Source organism: Solea solea, chromosome 16 (assembly GCF_958295425.1).
Source record: "Solea solea chromosome 16, fSolSol10.1, whole genome shotgun sequence".
In the NCBI taxonomy this organism is placed as follows: domain Eukaryota; kingdom Metazoa; phylum Chordata; class Actinopteri; order Pleuronectiformes; family Soleidae; genus Solea; species Solea solea.
The window spans coordinates 5472588-5493440 of NC_081149.1; the positions used below are offsets into that span (position 1 = coordinate 5472588).

A 20853-nucleotide genomic window follows, 5' to 3' on the forward strand; every position below is an offset into this window, starting at 1 on the left:
TCTTCTACACGAATCTAATTAATCTTGTAAAGATTTTTATTGCACCTCATATAACAACACTTAAAGATTGGATTTCAACCTTCATATAATGTCTCATATAATGGTGTTAGTATCCCACTGTTTTGTCCGCCACCGTAAGTTCCCCTGCTTGGTGCACAATGACCAACGAAACGAACGCAAGTTTATTTTAAGCAAAAGGTGAAGAAATTAACAATGAAAATCAACAAAAGGTCAAATAAGTGCCAGATTAGTGCAAATTTAAAAGATTAAAAATAATTTTAAACCAAAAGAGAAATTATGGCCTCATGTATGGTGCGTTACATTTTGAAATTGGAAAACTCGACATGGGATTCTAAGATGGCTGCCACAATAGAAACACTGCTACTTTTATGGTTATTAGTCCCTCTATTGTTTTTAATTAACAATAAATCGGTCGCAGGCCTAGTAATGTTTAATTTTTAACTTGTTGCTGCATTGCATAACCCTGAATTATCGAAATTATTGTTTATGTTTTAGTAACGGTTAATACACATTGTACTAAGTAGAAAGTCTTTAACCTAAATTACATTTTTAATGCTAAAACATAATTATTATTGTTTTCCATGAATTTATCAAATTTACTGTTTAACAAAAAACAAAGAGAAAAAATGTAAATCACATTATTATATCTGATTAAGCTGTCCAATTATAGTTATTTTACAGAAAAAATTGTTTTAGTGGTTGAATTGATTATTTTCTGACTCAAATTTTGGTATAAAAAGGTGAATTCCGTTTGTTATTTACCAAATAACTAACAATAACATTTTTAGTTTTAAATAAACTAGTTTCAGGACAAGTACATTTGTTAAGCACTGTATTTATTTATTCATATTTCTTAGATTTTTTTTTTTAATTAAAGAAATATTGAACTATTTGTCTGGAGCTGCCATTTTGAACGAACTTTGTTTGTAAACAGTTTGTAAATCTGTAAATACTTTTTTTCCCTGTGTGACATGAACGCACCGCAAAAAGAGTCCCCGCCCTCCCGGTGCTTTGACGTCACCGGCGTCCGTCTCGGCACATGGATGGAGGAGTGCTAAATAAACCACGCCCCCTCCCCTCCCCTCCCCTCACGCGCTCCAGCCTCTCTCCTGTCACTCAGTCAGCTCCAGCTCCAGCAGCGACACTCCGTCAACAGCTCACCGTCCCGCAGCAGCGCCGAATCCCGTCTACCTGCCGCCGAGCAACCAGGCGTCCACCTGCCGCTCCGTTCCCGTTGCCCCCGCCTGCGAGGGTCTCAACGGGCCGGCCAGCACTTGCGGTCGCGTTTCTCTTCGAGGGGGGGAAAAGCGTTGACACTCCTCCGCGAGCGTTCTTCTCCATTCTTTGCCCTTCAAGTCAAGACATATGGAGAAAATGGCTCGACCTCGTCCCATAAACTCAACTTTCTTGCCGCCGACTCACGGCGTCCTCAAGTCCCTGCTGGAGAACCCTCTCAAGCTGCCTTTCCACCACGATGAAGGTACGTGTTTCTCTTCTACCTGTCTTGCTGTGTTCATAATCGGCTGTCATTCATGGTCTTTGACAGATAAGAAAGTGCCGGGTGAAGGAGATGGACTGCGGCGCGGGTTTGTTTCGCTTAATCCTCAATGAGGGATCCCTCTTCATATTCTGCGATCTTTGTGGAATGTAATGTCATTAGTTTGTGTGTGTGTGTGGGAGGCAGATATGAAAAACAATGCGCTGCTTCACTCGGCTGGATGTTGCTCGACTCACACTCGACTGACAGCTAGCTTGCTTAACAACAACAACTTTATCGGATTTAGCGCTTACTTAACGTCCAAAATTAGCATCGTACACACTAAATTTGCGTGCATTATTTTCGTACCTGCTGCGCTGTAATCTTTCAAAGAATCTTGTCTTCAATGGGATTTGTGAGTGACGCTAACTAGCTGCCGGTAGAGGGCGTCTTTTCTGGTCACTGTGTTATTGAATGTACTGACAGTCATTTCATCATGTGAACATGAATGAAGAACCTAGTTTATTATCTTAAAGGGTCAGTTCACTCAAAACAAAACAAAACACATTATCTCTCCTTGTTTTGGTTTCTTCTTTTGTGTTGTTAAAAAAATAAAACCTGGGGCTGGACAATATTTCAGTCACAATGTATATGTTTATACACCACACCTTGTATGTTTTACATTTGAGTTTGTTTTGTATTTTGTCCATAAATAAACAAATACTGTAGGTCAATACATTGATAGAGTTAATTAAATAGTACAATTAGACCCTTTAAAAAGGCAAAATCAGCATTTTATTTTCAGTGTTTTTAATATGTGAAAGTGTTATTACGGCTGCTGTTGTTGATTATTTTCTTGATTAATCCGTTGATGAGTTTTTCCCCAAATTTAAAAAATGAAGATGTTCTCAAATTTTCCGATTTAAATGATATCTTTGTTATATGGAGTATCAATACAACAATCAGATTATCTAAATAGTTAAATGCAGTTTTATTTCTCTGCTTTTGATTGTTCCATCTTTTATGCAAATTAAAAAAAAAAGATATGGTAAAGTTAATGATTTGATGGTGATTTGTGTTAATTAGGTTGTTTTTTTCAACAATTAAAACCCGTTTCTCAGATATTTTCTGGTTTCTTTGCTCCATATGACAAAGAAAGTCATTAAAACTGAATAATCTTGATTTGTGGACAAAAACAAGACATTTGAGAATGTCATCATTTCCAGGTTTGGGAAGCAAAGATCAACATTTTGTGACATTTTACAGACCAAAATGTACTTGATGATGAAAATAATCGTTAGTTGCAGCCACCATTGTTAGTTCTCCATCACATTTTTTAATCTGTTACACAGTGAATATTTAAGTGAACCTTGGCCTTGCACTAATTCTATCACAAATTGCAAGAGTGCAGTATCTGTCAGGGAAAATTGAAAGTTTGACATTTCTTGCCTTAACCGCAGGCACACTTTCTATTTCTGTCCATGCACCGAGCCACAATGCTCCTCTGCTGCCACTTAATGACATGACATGTTTCCAAACATCCGCAGGATTCGGCAAAGACAAGGAGAAGGAGAAGAATTTGGACGATGAGAGCAGCACGGCCAACCACCCGCAGTCGGCCTTCCTCGGCCCGACGCTGTGGGACAAAACCCTGCCGTATGACGGCGACAACTTCCAGCTGGAGTACATGGACCTGGAGGAGTTTCTGTCGGAGAATGGCATCCCCGCCAACACGGCGCAGAGCGACCAGGCTCAGCATTCGACGACACAGCCGCCGCAGCAGCAGGCGACTCTCCAACAGGCCCCACCCACCGCCACGCCCACTCCCTCTGTGGTGGACCTCAGCAGCCGAGCCACCACCTCAGTTCACACTGGCATGGCTCCACAGTCCTGCCTCCACAGCCCCGGCACGGCAGGTAGGAAGCACACGCAGTGCAGCCTGATGTCACTCCCGCTCACACACACGCACACTGGTTTCCATGACTTCAGAGGACATTACGTCGACTTTCATTCATTTCTTACTCTGACTTATTCTCACCAAGAAAAAATATATTTCTGTTATAAACAATTAAGGCTGCAGAGTTAATCGCAGCCGATAAGTGCCCAGACCTAAAATACCTCAAATTTGAACATACGCAGTTATGAGCTTATGACATAAACAGCGTTATGGTGAATTTCTGCCACACAGAGCCAATTTGTATACATTTATTTATTTTTTTACTGGATAGTTGAGTCTTTAATAAAGTCTGCAATGAATTGAAGTAACTGGCTTGTTTTTGTTTGGGGGCAGGCTCCAAAAAAAAGTAAAGAAATCGACAATTATGATCCAAAAAAAGATCAGTTGTACCAAATTATCACCATATGATTTTGCGTTAAAGTACAGTAGCTAATATTTGGACAGTATCTCCTGTGTTGATGTGTTAAATCTTTAGTCTTTATCTGTCTTATTTTGACCTCAAAAGTTTATATCGCAAATCCAATCGCAGTATATGCAGAAACTCGCTTAGGCCAATGACTGGCACGCATGACAAGCGTCTCTCTTTTGTCTGCTTATGGCAGTTTTGTTAAATTATCCCATTATGGAAAAGTTTCTGGAAATTACCCTGGGAGTTACCGGGGAGCTACCTTTACAACCCTATAACGGACACATCTCAAAATCTGTTATCAAATCAAGCAAACTTGGGAGATCGGATCAAATAAAAGACGTTGAAATATCTCAAAATTGATCGATTGAAATTGAGTCAAATCAGTATTTCGTGACTCAGAATCAACGTCTCCGTTCCAGGTTTTTGTGTTTCATTCAGCGTCAGATAATCTCATCAATTAACTCAGACAGGTAGTGAAGCGCGACTGACGTGTTCATCTCTGTTAATCTGCTGCCAGGTGCCATTTACACTCTTGTTTTCAAAAGGTTGAGCTTCTCTTAAGAAAACAAACAAACAGAGTTGAATTTTGAAACGCAAGCCCCCTCCCCGGCCACTGGAGACGTGTTGTGTTTCACAGCCGCACTCGAGGCAGAAATCCCTCCTGGCAAAAGAACAAGATGATCTGAGTGCAGATAAACAGATGGAGCGCTGGGACTCGCACTGTGTGTGCGTGCGTTTGTGTATGTGTGTGTGTGTGTGTGTAAACGCTGTGTTTGTCGGTGTGTTTCACCTGTAAACACTGAAGATGTCGAATTACACACACGTGTGTGTTGACGTCAGTGCTGATTTAAAGACCTGAAGGTTTGGATTAAAAATGGGGGATTGATCGCTGTCGCGTGACCTGAGCAGCAGCAGCAGCAGCAGCAGCTTCCACCCGGGGTCGTTTGTTAGCGGAGTCACGCGTAATGTGACCCCCGTCCTGTTTGCCTGTGAAATCGTCCGCGGCTCCTTTTTTTCCCTCGACGGAGCCACGAGACGACGTGTGTACAAACCCTGTTTGCACTCTGTGCCAAGATCAGGAGGGAAGACTCCTTAAATGATTTATTAAAGGTTGATTTATTAATGTTGTTGTCAACACATCAGGCTTTGTTTACAACTATAAATTATCCCGTTTGTCAAGTTGTACCGAAATGGTTTAAATCAATGAGTCCAGGGGTGGAAAAACATGAATTTTCAGACTGAATTTATTAGTCTGGCACAGTTGTTAGATTGAACAATAACTAATTAAAAATGCAGTTTTTAGAGAACGTCTCAAAGGCAAAAGTCACTTTTTCAAGGAAAACAATCAACATAAGAAGTCCTTTATGTCAGATTTTAGCCTCTTAACCCTCAATACTTCTTTTTTTCATGTCGGATAACAACGATCACAACTTTGATTATCTGTGGATATTTATATCAGTCAGTTTTAACGATTTCTGTGTTTTATGGAACAAAGAAACCTAAAAAATATGCATATATACATGAAAAAAACTCAAACCTATCTATTTATTATGAAACAAGGCAGTTCATTTCATGATCAATTGGTGACGCAAAAACAGTCTCAAATCAAACAGCCTTGAGCTGCAGATTACAGGTCATTAGTCGTGAAAAAAAGCGTGTAAATGCTCATCACAAGGTCCCACATGGCTGAAGGGGGATTATTCAAAAAGCTCATTATGACCCAAATTCCAAGATATTTTTTAAAAGTAAAAACACAGAGAAAAATTGAAAATGATCGGACCAAAGCTCTCGCACAAGTTCGTTGAAATACCACCAATGTTGCAAAAACGCCTAAAAATGGCCCTTCAACCCAAGATGGCGGCCTTCCTGTAGGACTTATGGCAAAGTCCTCATTGACTTTTTTGACATGATTAACATGTGCACCAACTTTGGTTCAGGTACGTGAAACATTAAAAAAAAAAATCACCTAATAACCTTGTGCACTCGGACCCTAATAAGAAAAGAAAAACACTTAATTTGATGCATTAATTTAGTTTGTTGACTTTCGTGTCTGACCGATATCACAACATCATTAAAAGTGATGAAGCTGTTAATTCTCCGACTGCTCCAACAAATATTCTACTCTCTCAAAGAAGGAATAGGCACTTTCTCTTTCTTTCTGGTGATTTTGACCAAGTATCGGCCCGATACCAACACCAAGTATCGTATTAGTTCATCCCTAATCAGTTTTTGGAGTTTTGGATCATAATAATTTTCTTGATCTGATATCAGATCCGATGTTTTTTGACATGAGGAAGTGGCCTAATTTAAGGTATACAACGTATAGTTGTTACTCCTCTTACGCTGTTGCTCAGTGTGGATGGTTGAATAAATTGATTTATTTAAATACAAGAAGGCAAAATATCCTGGTTTTAATGACATGATTTCTGTGTATCAACTGTTACTGGTGACACCAACTCAACACGCCTTTTACCGTTTTACCGTTTTATACTTCTTTGATAGTACAGTATAGTAAAATAAAATTTGAATTTTTGGTTCCTCATTGAAACTCAAAAAAATTGGCGTCTTCACTGGCTCTTGCGTTTCTTACTAACACAGATTAAGATGATTAAAACATATTTTTTAAGATTAAACGCATTCACACTGGTCACAAACCAGTTTAAACCCGGGTGTCAAGCTGGGTTTTTCACCCGTGCAAATTGGGTCTATCTGGTCAGCAGTCTATGAAGATGATGAATCATTTATTTATTTATTTATGTTTGTTCCCTTTTATGATTAAAACACATCACGTAGAGTTAACGAACGGCCGAACGATTTTGAATAAGTGTTTGATTTATTCAATTATTTTCAACACAAACTGCGATTGCGATATCAGAGAGAATGTAAAAACGACCATTCTCTCCATTACTGTAGAATAAGATGTGTATGGATAATTCATGGAAATGATATCTTGACACACGTTTTTGGTGTCTGTAGGCCGTGTTGTGTTTTCGATCAAATTTCGATATATTTTCGTGCAGCGGTGGCGTTTCCTGTGTACCTGTGTGCCTTCTGATCGGAGAATCAGAGAAGAGTGAGTGCACATGTGCAGACACAACTTCATTGTATGTATGTGTGTTGTTTTGGAACTTCTGCTTCTTCACATTTCACGTGAACACGGCTCGAGTTTCCCCGCAGCGTGCTCGGCCATGTGACGGACACATGCGGCAGCCCTGTGCAGCTCTGAGTCAAACAGGAGCCTGTCACGGCATGAATCTGCCTCTCTACTCCCCTCCCTCCTTTGCTCACTCATCACCACTCACTCTCTCTTTCCTTCTTCTCCTCCTCCTCCTCCCTTTAACACCCGCTCCACTTCCTGTCCAGTCCTCCACCCCTCCCTCCCTCCCTCCCTCCCTCCCTCGCCGCACTGGGCTTTGACAAAGCCTGGACTCTGAGCCAAATCACAGGCTGTTCCCTGCAGAGGTCACATGGACTTGGGTGTGCTTTTGTCACGTGTTCACAGGCGTGTTCCAGCTCTCTGAGCCGTGTCTCGTCTAACCAGTCACTCCACTGCCACCAACAACAGCCCCCCCTGTCAGCCAACGTCCCCTCTGTGCCTGCACTCTGCTTACAAGCAAACACAGCAGGCGGCCGATAACGTCGTTATCACCACCACCACCACCACCACGACTGGGTGGGGTGGGGTGGGGCCCCTCCAGGGGTCCGTGTCAGGAGGTGCTGGACTCTGTGCCTGTTGGCAGATGTAGGAGGGGAGGGGTCAAAGGGCGTGTTGTGGTGCATTCCAGTGAATGAAAGGTGGTTTTAAGGAGGTTTATGAGTAAATCCTGCAGAAATACTTAAGTCGGGAATCTGTAGATACTGGTGTTTGATACCAGACGTCAACCGATATGGCTTTGGATACCGATGTTTTTTTCAGGGATGGCACAATACCAATATTTCTTGTCTGATACCAATACCGATATCATGGACTTGAGTATCTGCCGATATCGATATCAGTCCGATACAGTCATTTCAGACATGTTCAAGCTTCAATAAACAGCCCACAACATGACTCAGCTAAAATGCAGTTGCTGATTTTTACTTACATTTTTACAGTCTGCGATATATCGCATTTTTTGGATTATATTATCGAATTTTACAGTTTCATCTGATTTTGGACCATCATCGGGCCGATACTGGTACCGATACTGAATATCGTCCCTAATACATTTAGCCGTTCTTCTTTTTTTTCTTTTTCCATATGTTAAAATATAACATTAAAAATAAAATGTTAACATGTTTAATGATAACAAATTCTACAAAATATCAATACGATATCGGTATCGTCCAATATTGGCTTTAAAATGTATTATTGGATATTATTGGATAAAACTAAAATAATAGGCTAAAACCACCGCTACCTCCTTCTTGACGTCTGTGCAAGCGCCCTCTACAGTAATTATTTTGCACAAAGAATACAATTTGAAGGTACAAAATGAGTCCTAATATCATGCATATTATTTACAATATTTTCAATAAAAATAACACATAAACGAATATTTAATACATACAAACAGGTCATTAAAAGAACAAAAAGAGACACTTTTCAGTTATTTGATGCCGTGGTTGAGTGAATGCAGAGGTGACGTGGTGGAACTGTAGTGATTAGCTCTTATAATCGCTTATAATGATAAGAATAATAATCTTTTTTTGGTTTTTTTCTTCCACGAGTCATGTTTCCTCATTCAGACTGATGACGCAGCAGTTTCCCTGACATTGCTGGGATTATTCAGCACATACCAAACATCGCAGCAGCACAAATGTTAGCTTTGTCTTTTAACTGCAATTTCACACATGATTCAAGTCACTTCATTTAACCGCGATGGCTGGATTAAACGTCCAATTTCTGCGTTTCACATAATCTGCTGACAGCTTTATCTTCCTTGGGGCCAAATGGGAAGCAGAAAGCATTTTCTGATTCCCAGCTGTTTGTTTGGTCCATAGAATATTTAAACGTGTCCTGGAAAAACCTGGAAAAAAGAAAAAATTCACATTTAAGAAGCTGAAAAATCGGCAAAATTGTTTTAATCGTTAAAAAACACTCAAACAGATTCATCTATGAATAAAACGTTGGCCAATAAATAAGTTAACTAGTGAGTCATTGCAGCTCTAAAGTCATCATTAAAGAGTTTAAAGCAAATTATTATCACCATTATATTGTGAATCACAATTCATTTTTGGCCAGGAGCATCAAGACATGACAATTAAGGGTTTTTTATACCCTCAGAAGTGGCCTTTTGTGAGCTCTGTTTTTTGTTCACTCTTTAGTCCTTACTTTTTCTTCTTAACAAGGTGCTTATTATTATTAATTTTATTATTTTTGTATAAATATGCATAATACAAAAAGTTAACAGGTGAGTCATGTTGAGGACTAGAATATTCATTGGTATTATTGCTCGTCTATATTCAAATATTCTAATCTCCAGTGCACGAGCGTGGGTGAAAAATAACGAGATGCATTCAACAGGACCTCGTAAATTCCATCACTAATGCAATCACTTGTGAAGTCCACTAAGAGGTGCTGATTATTAGTTTAATTATTTTGTATAAATATGCATAATACAAAACTTTAACGAATGAGTTCGCCGAGTCATGTTGGGTACTTTAAAAGAGAGAGAGGAAAAAAAGTGTTATCACAGTTTTTTTTAAATCCAATCAGAAGACAGTGAGGGACTCGCCCCGTTGTCACTTCTCTGCGTTGCGCCTTTGGTCAAAGGTCAGCGTGTCCATCCCTGTACAGTGCATCTGCTTTATCATCCGTGCTGCGCGGCGATAAGATCTTGTTCCGTGACTCTGGGCTGTAGCCAGCACTGTGAGTGAGTGTGTGTGTGTGTGTGTGTGTGTGTGTGTGTGTGTGAATAGATAAAACACATCTCAGGTCAGATTAAAAACTAGTTCCACAGGTCAATCCTCAACACACACACATACACACACACCTTCACCAGGCATTTGTAGGTCAGAGCTCGTCTACCTTTTCTTGCCTGTTAATTTTAGACATCCTGTTTAAGAAGAAGAATAAGAGAGTGGGTGTGTACAAGACATTCTTCTCCTCAGGAATGTCTCTGTGTTTCACATGGGGTCTTCAACCTGCGGCTCCACAGCCACATGTGGCTCTTCCCCGCACAAAATTTTGTTTATGTTTGTCTTATGGTATTGTTTCTTTTAAAGTGAACGCTTTTTTTTTTGGAATCAAGGCGATACATGAGAGTGGTTTAATATTTTGTGCACTAAAATATGCGTCACCCGTCCTTATGCGTGCATGAAAGCTATAGGAAATCCAAATAATTTGGTAAAAACAGTAATATACATATAAAACTTAACACATGATTTTTTCTTCATTTTATGGATAAAATGTTTTTTTTTGGCGGCTCCAGATTCCATTTATTTGGGTGGAGAAGAGACAAAAATGGCTCTTTTTTTAATACGAAAGGTTGCAGAGCCCCTGGTTAATATCATTAAATCACATGTAGCTCATGACACCACGTGTGTATTTGTGATTTTTCCTAAAGCAGCGTCCACAGAATCATGTGACGCTCATGGGGTTCTCTGAGCTCTATCTCGAGCCGTCAATGAGACGTTTGATCCACGATGGGACGGGGGAAAATAGTTCTCGTTTTGTTTTGTCTCTTTATCATTTTAACTTTGCAGTGATGGAAAACGCATGAGCTGATACCGACAATGCCTCGTGACTGCAGAGAAGAAAGTCAGCCGGGCCGTAGTTGCAGCTACTAAAATGATCAATTATTGTCCATAAAAATGAGAAAATATCATAATATCCAGTACTTGTTTGGTCCAAAATGAAAAAAAAGTGTCAAAATGATAAAGAGACAAACCAATATTAATCAGTTTTAATTCTAATTGTCACATGGAGCAAAGAAACCAGGAAATATCCACATATAAGAAGCAGAAAACTCAGAGAACACCCAAACTAATCAAAACAATTTAGTAATTCTTTAATAATTGATTAATCTTAAATGTTTTTGTATCAAAATGTGCAGTTTAAAGTTCACTTCTTTACATTCATATCGTGAAAAGCACGTACATCCGTTATATGATATGAAACTGTCACATCTTTCAGTGTCAAACTAGTGAGAAAAGCAAGAGAACGTCTCGCTAATGTACGAACATTCTGGCAAAAGGTCAGCGGTACATTTATCAAGTTTCTGAGAGCAGAAATTTGTGATTTAATCGTAGAAAATCGTAAAAATAAAAAAAAATAATAACCGGCATTGCTGATTCTTAAAAAAAACAAACAGAAACACAACCATGGCCTGATTGATCGGGTCTACCAACACGTCTGATGATGTTTCCAGCTTTTTAATAGAATATTCATTGGTATTATTCATCGACTATATTCAAATATAGTGAAAAATAACGAGACGCATTCAAGGGCACCTTGTAAATATCAAGTCCACCAAACTAAATGTTTGTTGCCACCTTGTGGTCATAGATGCGCCACAAATTAGGAAGTAATACGAGTAGAAACATTTGTATATTTGTGGAGATCAGCTGACTCTTGTGTCTGTTTTGTTTTTGGTCGTCGACCTAACATGAATTCAGGGAGGGATTTGAAGAAAAAGAACATTTTTGGACTCGGAATAATTGAGTTATCCTGGTGAATAACATCATGTGTTAGAGTCACAGACAGCCAGGTATTATTGAATTAATCAATCAAAGCCAAGTATTATTCATTTTGTTCTTAGAAACAATAAAAATCAGCAAAAACACATTTCAGCTGAGTCATGTTTGTTATGCTGCGTGTTTCCTCCTTTTGGGAGAACATGTCTGTGAATTATGTCTTTTTAAAATGACTTGGCAGCACAAATGTTTTGTTAGGGTTCGCTTAGTGGTTCATAAATGGTCTAAAATGACTAATATCAGTATCAGATACTGGAGTTTGTGTTATCATGATTTCAACACATCACAAATAGATACAGAATGAAATAACCACATATTATATAAAGCATCTTTTTTGTTAAAAAAATGTAAATAAATCATGCAAAACTGAAGCAGAAATCAAGTGAAAGAAAGGAAACATTGGTGGACAGGTTTCTATGTTTAAAGCTGGTGTCATAGCATCACCTGCTGGTCAGATAGAATAAATTCTGGCTCTGTGCACACCAAATTACAGAGGGTTGTCCTCCTGTCCAACTGTGTCCAACTGTGTCCAACTGTGTCCTCCTGCCACAGCTTCACAGCAAAACATTTACTAATGATGACTAAGTCGAAGTCCTTAACAAACAAATAATCAGATTTTTAAACCCACTTAAAATGCAATTTAACTTTTATTGCAACTTAAATTTGATTATTTTGCTTTGAATTCATTTTTAAGGCTCTTGTTTTTGAGAATTTGTGATAAAATGAACCCTAAACTTTGTTTCTTTCAGGAAAAATGATCAAAACAGTCAGTGAAAAGTCATTAATGATATATATAATTATTTTCCCCCTCTGCAGCTCTGCCCTCAGCCCGTGACACGCCCAGCCCCATCGACCCAGAGTCCATCCAGGTGCCCGTGACCTACGACCCCGACCCGGCAGACCTGGCGCTGTCCAGCGTCCCCGGTCAGGAAATGTTTGACCCCAGGAAACGCAAGTTCACCGCAGAGGAGCTGAAGCCACAGCCCATGATCAAAAAAGCTCGGAAGGTCTTCATTCCCGAGGACCTGAAGGTGACGCCGGGTGTGGGAGGAGGGGTTTGTTGTTTTTGTGTGGGCTCTGATGTCATGTCCTCTGTGTGGACCTGTTGCTATGGTAACAGTTTAAAGGGAAGCAAGGTCCTGAAGTAAACACACTGTGGTTTAAATAATCACAACCTCCAACAGTTTATGTACAAATGTTATGTAATTCATTCCACAATGATGGCTCCATCCTGTAGGGGTCGCCGCCGCACTGGTTAAAAAAAAAAATTGTTAGATGTTGGGAATAAATTTAAACTTTTTTATTTTTATTTACTAGTGCTACAAACTTTTTGTGGATTAGCATTAAATATTTTGATATATTGTATCGTCACTTAAATATCGAGCTAATATCGCATCGTGGTATTTGGCGATTTGTTTACAGTGTAAGGACAAACAAGAATTCAATAAGCGCCAACTTTTTTTATCAATACATGAAATACCTTTTGTTTTCTGACGTCTTTCTATTGAGATTTTGGAAAAAAAATAACAAAAGACCTAAAAAAAAATTAACCCTAACCCTATGATGCAAATCAAATGAGATGTCGAGACCAGCTGACTCGCCCCCTGGTGGCTAATCAGTATATTGTTACTTCCTGGTCAGCCTGAGTCAGTAAAACGGTAAAAATTCAACGTATTTTGACCCGTGTGTTTCCGCTCTCCTCTACTCCCCCTGCAGGACGACAGGTACTGGGCGCGGCGCAGGAAGAACAACGTGGCAGCCAAGCGTTCGCGAGACGCCCGACGGCTGAAGGAGAACCAGATCGCCATCCGCGCCTCCTTCCTGGAAAAGGAGAACTCTGCGCTCCGCATGGAGGTGTCCGACCTGAGGAAGGAGCTGGGCCGATGCAAGAACGTTCTGGCCAAATACGAGTCCCGACACGGGCCGCTGTGAGGAACCACGCCCCCTGACCGCCACCTCTCCCTTTGCTCCTCCTCCTCGTCCTCACCTGAACCCATTCACACCGACACACTTTACTACCCCGCCTCCAGTTTTGAAGGACAACGTTTTTTTTTTTTTTTTGGTGGCACCGCCCCCTCACACAATAAGCTCCTCCCACTGTACCCCCCTCTTCAGTCTCTCATGGTATCATCTTCTCTTCGATTTGTCCGTTCTTTTTATTATTTCCAGTACTCATCGATCGACTGAAGACACAAATATATATATATGTATACATAGATGAATATCTATATATTTACACATGCATACTTAGTATTCATGTAACTGTGAGGAGTTATGAGCCAACCCACCACCAGCTGAGTTCCCACCCCCATGCCTCACCTCAACCCGCCCACTTTTGAGAAACAATGCCATGCTGTTTTTTTTTGTCATTCACTTTCATACCGATTTTATACGTAACATCAGGACTGAGAAAACTGTTGTTTCCTGTTTCTCTTCTTCTTCTTCTGTGCTCAAATCATAAGACGTCATTTTTTTGTATAGCACTTAAATTTATGTGTGCATTTGTGGTATTTGTAGATTTGCGTTTTTTTGTTTGTTTTTCTGAGCAATAATTCCTGTCCACAGTTAAAACCTTCAGACATTTATTTACTCACGTTCTTCTTCACCCCCTTTTTTCCTGCCACAAACCACCCACCTGCAGCTCTGCTGCCCCCTAGTGGCAGGTCTCCTCCACCTCCTCCTCCGTTGACTGAGACAATCTTTGTGCACTAATGCGTGTCTCACAATCTGATCCGGTGCAATGTTTCCACTTGCTCAGAACATTTTCCTCATATTTATCTACCTGTTTATTTCTCGAATGGAAGATTGTTGTTTTTATTTTTAATATATATACATATACAGTATATTGTATATTATATATTATATACTTAATACATATTAGTCCTGGAGCCAGGTCCGCCCGTACTACAATTGTATAAATATAAGTGCAAGTGCGATATTTGGCAGGAAGTTTCCCGAAATGAAGGATAAAGTAGCAAAATAAGATATTGCTACTTTGCTGTCTCTTTGGCTGTGATTCATCTTTAAAATATCACCCAAACTGTCAAATTATCTTCAAAAAATTTTATTTTTCCACTAAACTTCCCAAATCTATCAGAAGACAGTGCATATTATCGCGATAAAAACAAAGGAAAGATTATAGGTTAATAGTTCTTGTCAAGTTACTTGAAAATGCTGCCCCAAAGAGGGCGCCTGAACCTTGTGATTTAACCCTGCGATACAAACAAATTTTTTTTTTAAAAATGTTTTAATGTAAGGCAAAGAGTTAAAAAAATCGCAATCATTTTGGTCAGGATAATCACAATGTGAAATTTAATCTTCTTTAATCTTAATAACCTGTTGTGGCGGCTTTTTGTAACGTCAGTAAAATTACAAAATTTTGCAAAAGATTTAACGATACAAACGTAGAGAACTCATATACATACAAATACAAATACATAAGACAATTTGTTGTCAACTTTTTTTTCTAATGTATTGGATTAGTTATTTTTTGCAGTATCCACGAATATTTGTGATATAAACAAACAAAACGACTGCTTGTCCAAACGAAAACATGAAAAATATTGCGATGTCTAGACCTTGCTCCTGGGCTAACATATACAGTGTGTATATATATAGATATATATGTTCTGTTGATATATTTGTTGTATTATTACTGCTCTTGTTGTCGTTTTTTAGCCTCGTTGTTTTCCAGATCTAAAGCATGATTTCTTTAACGGAATGAAAAAGCTAGACATTTTTTTCTTTTTCTCAAAAAGGTGTGAAATAATTCTCTTTTTTTTGCTTCTGCTTACCTTAGCATGATCGAGGAATGTTTTTGTTTTTTTAGGAAATCAACAAAAATCATCTGTATTCTTTGTCTCTTTCTTTCTTTCTTTCTTTATGTTTGCCTTCTTTAAAAAACAAAGAAAAGAAAAAAAACGGCTCTACGAATGTAAAAGATGTTGGTGAAACTAAAAAGAAAAAAGTTGGATGGTGTTGTCCGATACTGTGGTTTCGTTAAAAACCCGATCAATTTGTGTACTGCAAACCAAACTATTCACAACAGAGATGATATATTATTGGTTACAAGAGATATGTTTATATAGATATATACCTATTCTATATTATAAGTTGTTCTTTTTGTACAGTATTTTTCCTATACATTACTGAAGTATGTATTTTAATGGCACAACAGATCCATATTATTAAAGAAATGTCTATAAACTCAAAGACAGATTGCATATAGTGGTATTTTTAATATTCTGTGTTAGCTCGCATGAGGTCGTTCTGCGAAGACTCTGCAACTTCAAAAACTCCCTGGCATTATTATTATTATTAGACACTCGTGCTCATGTTGGCGCCCCCTACAGGCCTCCTTGTCATTTAACTCGCAGGAATCCGATGCACTAAAAAAAAATGCAGTCCAGAGGATAGAATGTACCATTTTCCCGCAAGAATTCAGCAAGAAAAACGCAAATTTTCCACCCTAAACGCAACCTCACAAACCTCCCATCCCGTCGCAAGTCGGCCGGTGTCTACCCTCCTCTTGCAGGCGAACTCATTCTGAGGCTTTTATTTTTCGTAAACTGCACTGTAAACGTGTGTGTCGCGTGTTTTTGTGCTCTGATTTGATGGGGCGAAGTTACGATGAAGGAAGGGAAATGTTTTGCTGGTTACCGTCGCAGAGTGATGGACACTGAGAAGCTTTTATTTCTCTTTATTTTTCTTAAATGAAAGCTTACAGTGAAGTCCCTGCAGATATTTTTTAGCTTTTAGCTGCTTTGATTTGTCGGTTTGGAATGGATACATTTTTTTATGTATTTCTTTCCTTTGTTTCAGAACGATTTAAATGAAATAAAATTGCACCCAAGTAGCAAAAAAATCAAGACGTTAAATATTTTTTATTGAACTTTTTTTTAAAACTTTTTGGACAGTCCAGAATTTCCTTTTGTTTAGAGAAATTTTTGCAATAGAAGGTCAAAAAAACAAAAGGCTTATTCATATTTTTGGATAGTCAGATACTCAGATTTGTGTCGAAGGTATTTTTTCCCATTTCTGGGGGTAAATTTGTTTGAACAAAAAAAGTTTTTTCCACGTTTTTGCGGTTGTCCATTCAAAATCTTTTTTCTGTTTTTGGGAGAACATTTTTTGAATAGAGGGTACATTTAAAAACCATTTATTTTTTGTGGGTAAATCGCCTAAAATACAATAAAAGCTTTTTTCTACCATATACTTAAATCCCAGTCCAGATTTCATCCAAAGATTTTTGCTTTTACAATTTGTGTTTTTGAGTGTGAACTAAATTTGTAGAAGAGAGTGATAACTGGAGTTTTTATGATTTAAATATATACAGTATATATATGTATAGGAAAAAGCCAATAATGAACCCGTGCATATCCCATAATGACCTCACATCTCACTACCTCACCCGGCGACGTTAACCATAATCCCGAGTCTATTCCAGTGCCTTGAATACACTGACTGTTCCTCCGTCTCTCAGCGATGTAAAGATCTAATAAAGAATTAGTTCAGATCTGCATTGAGGGGCTTCTTAGTGCATCCAAAAAATCTATATTATTATTATTATATACAGTATATATAGATATAGATAGATAGATATACACACGCACAACTCCTCGTTTCTTATTCCTGACAATGCAGCAGACTTAATAACCATTGTATTCACGGCAACACCAGCGGACTGTTTTTATCGTGTGTGTACAGGAAGAAGCAGAAGAACATAAAGTGAGTTTGTCACAGAATGAATGAATGAATGAATGCGTTAACTTTTATTATGATTATTATTTTGTTTGTGCTGTTCAGCCTCTCTCTCTCTCTGTCTATCTATAATCTGTAGTGTTGAATAAAAATCACACTTCTTTTCTGACATTCTGTTCTCGTTCCTCTGCCTTGGGTGAAACAAGGTGGGCGGGAAAATCCCTACAGTGAAATATTGTGATATTAAACATCGCTTTTGAGACACCAAACAAACGTTTTTTTAACCGATTTTACCAATAATAGTTTAACTTTTTGTGGATTAGCATTGAAAAAAAATTGATTGATATTTCAGTCCACTAGATGGTGCTCACTCTCATTTGTATAGTGAGTATATTGCGATATATGATTTCGCAAATCTTTGCAATATTGCAATATCGTGATTGTGACTTCAATATCGTGATAATATTGTATTGTGGCTTAAATATCATGATTGTATTGTATTATGCCTTAAATATTGTGAAAATATCGTATTGTGACTTAAATATCGTGATTATATCATACCCTGACTTCAATATCGTGATAATATCGTATCGCAACTTAAATATTGTGATATCGTATTGTGACTTAAATATTGTGATAATATCGTATTGTGACTTAAATATTGTGATAATATCGTATTGTGACTTCAATATTGTGATAATATCGTATTGTGACTTAAATATTGTGATAATATCGTATCAGGACATAAATATCGGAATAATATTGTATCGGGACATAAATATCGAGATAATATATTGTGATATACATATCGTGATAATATATTGTGACTTAAATGTAACTTAAATGTACAGGTTTTTTTATATACACAGAAATGTGTTGCTGCGTTAAAACGGGAAAAAATATTAATAAATATACACAGTACAAATCAAAGGATTGCACATGCCCTCTTCATTCAATGGTTTTCCTTTGTTTTTATTATTTTCTAATTTATCTATTAACTAACTAACTAAAGACAAGATTCTTCACAGAAGCTTCACTTTTTCATGTCACACTCGTGTCAACTCCCTCAATCAGATTCATGCATTCATCAGCTGGAGAGGTTTTCAGTCGACAAGTGAGCGTCATTAAGAGTTAATTTGTGGATTTTGACTGTTTCACAAATCTGTTCAGCTACTGTTTTAATCCTCATTACGAAGAGAAGTGAAAAAGAAGTTTTTACTTTAAGACATGAAAGTCAGTCAATGTGGAAAATTTCAAGAATTTTGAAGCAACTGGTGATGAAACAAATGTGACTTTTCAGGTACGCTTTAGTTCTATTATTTTAACAAAACTTTACTGTTTCAAGGAAGCTTCTTTTGAATATAACATTTGGTGAGATTCTCAAAAAAAATGAGCTTTTAAATTGTCAACAAATATGTGGAAATCCTTAAAATCATCCATGCTGTTGACTCACGACACATTGTAATCACATCATTGGAAAATAACTTTTTTATCTATGATACAAAAATCGGAAAATTGATAAACTGATTTTTTTAAATTTGAAATTGTCAACAAATCTTTGGTAATCCTTGAAATTATGAACTAAAAATTAACTAGTTATTTTCATATATGTATATAGATATGTATAAAATTAGATTACAATCCAAAAATATTGCAAACCAGGATTTTAAATTGTCAATAAATCTGCTCAAAACGCTGTGTAAAATTAAAATAAAACAGAAACCATTCATAAAACGACATTACACCATTTTTTATTGTCACATAAAAAGTTGACGTTCATTCAGCACCTTTGTAAAAGTCAATCGAAATGACCATAATGAGCTTAAATGTTTTATTTATTCATTCATTCATTTATACATTTTTTTCTTTCCGTCTGCAAAAAGGCGCCTGGATCATAAAACATGTGACAAACAGAAAATACAAACATTACAAAACAAACACACACACACACACCACAGTGGTTAAAGACGTTGACGACAGTTAGAAAAAAGTTTGCAGTCGTTTGGCGTCGCAAAAAACAAAATGAGAAAACACGAGTGGAAATGTTGATACAAGACTACAGTACAGTAGAGTCTGTGCGCGCGCACGCACACACACACACACACACACAGTGTTAAACAGTTTCCTCATCATCATCATTTCTCTCTCCGTGACAAATGTCTGCCACAAGGTGTCGCCACTGCGCTTTCCTGAAATGTCGAGGAATCGCCTTCTCTTCTCACATTAAATGTCGTTTCCCTGAAAACTGCACATGGACTCAGAACGAAGTCTGAATCAGAAGTAAAAGTCAGAAAAATAGTAATAAAAAAATAATATATTGTTTCCTGAAAGAAGAAACGACCTCTGACTCCGACTGCTTGTTCTCCATGAAAGGACAGGAATGTAAATACTATTCTGGTGCCTAAAAAGTGTCCAGAGTTGCCTCTTTTCACGCGCGTTCATTACTTTTCCTTTTATTTTTACTTTGGCAAAACACCTGTAGCTTCCTGTGTGAAAACTGTTAAATCACCACCTGGATTTAAATGAAGCAAATGTTTTTTTAAAAAAACGCTCCGTTGGATAATTACTGCCGCGGTGAACGAATTTTCCCTGGCGACAAGAGACTTATTCCAAATGATCTGCATTTATCACAAAACAAACGACTAAACGTGATTAAAGATCATGTTTGAGGAGGGAAAAGGTCAGAAAAAGCACTTGGAACAAGATTACAACTCCTTTATGTTTAAAAGGTCCAGTGTGCATTTAGGAGGGTTTTTATTGGCAGAAATGTTGGCGTTTGTAGCCTTTAGGGCTGCAACTCTGACGACCTCAAAACAGAAAATAACTCAGCATTAGTGATTTCTTAATGTGGAGCAAAGAAACCAGAAAATATTCACATTTAAGAAGCTGAAAATTCTGATGAAACTTGTTTTTAAATCATGAAAAACCCTCAACCCCCTCACGGTAAGTTGACGCGTGTGCAAATTACTGTTACTGCCAGTTTCACAAACTTTCACTTTATGCTAAGTGAGGGCCTTGCTTTACGGCCACCGTAGATCCCCGACGCACTAGATGTCACTACTTCTTACACACTGGGCCTTTAATAACACAAGCGGTCCACCCACTTCCATCACAACATACACGATCTTTGCGGTGGAAAAAAAGGGAAAAATTAAATAACGATACAAACGCGTGCTGAAGGCGAGCCAACAAATATTCCGAGTGTGTGACTTTCGTTGTTGGCTAGGCAGTGTATTTCGCAGAATAAGGTATTGGCTAAAATATCGCAACATTAACTCATTAACATTAAGGTACGATCGGAGGAGGAGGAGTTCTGTGACTCGACTCCGCCGCGGTGAAATGACGACGTTTTAGCACCTCGTGTCTCGGGAATCAGCAGCTGAAATGGTAGAAGTTTACAGTTTGTTTGTTTTTTAGTTTTTATATATATATATATAATTATTAATTTGCCGCCTGTGTCGCAGAACCACGAATAATTCCACGTCCCGACTTGAGTGAGTTTAGTTTGAGTCGCCGCAAAAACAACGTTAACATGACTGTTGTCAAGGCTGAATATTTTGGTTTGAGTTGCCTCTTTAGACTGTTCTGTACATTTGAAATGTACAGAACATG

General features: G+C 38.0%; 1 protein-coding gene across 1 annotated transcript; it reads left to right on the forward strand.

Annotated features, from left to right (window-relative positions):
• The first annotated feature begins 1129 nt into the window (after positions 1 to 1129).
• Positions 1130 to 17410, forward strand: hlfa (HLF transcription factor, PAR bZIP family member a). Its single transcript, XM_058653580.1, has 4 exons — positions 1130 to 1501; positions 3046 to 3414; positions 12358 to 12572; positions 13258 to 17410. Exons 1-4 carry the CDS (start codon positions 1387 to 1389, stop codon positions 13471 to 13473), a joined length of 915 nt encoding a protein of 304 aa, XP_058509563.1. The 5' UTR covers positions 1130 to 1386; the 3' UTR covers positions 13474 to 17410.
• The last annotated feature ends 3443 nt before the right edge of the window (positions 17411 to 20853 follow it).

Coding starts and splice junctions, on each gene's coding strand:
- hlfa (XM_058653580.1), top strand. CDS start 1,387: ATGGAGAAAATGGCTCGACCTCGTCCCATAAACTCAACTTTCTTGCCG. Junction 1,502..3,045: donor GCCTTTCCACCACGATGAAG/GTACGTGTTTCT, acceptor AAACATCCGCAG/GATTCGGCAAAGACAAGGAG. Junction 12,573..13,257: donor TCATTCCCGAGGACCTGAAG/GTGACGCCGGGT, acceptor CTCCCCCTGCAG/GACGACAGGTACTGGGCGCG.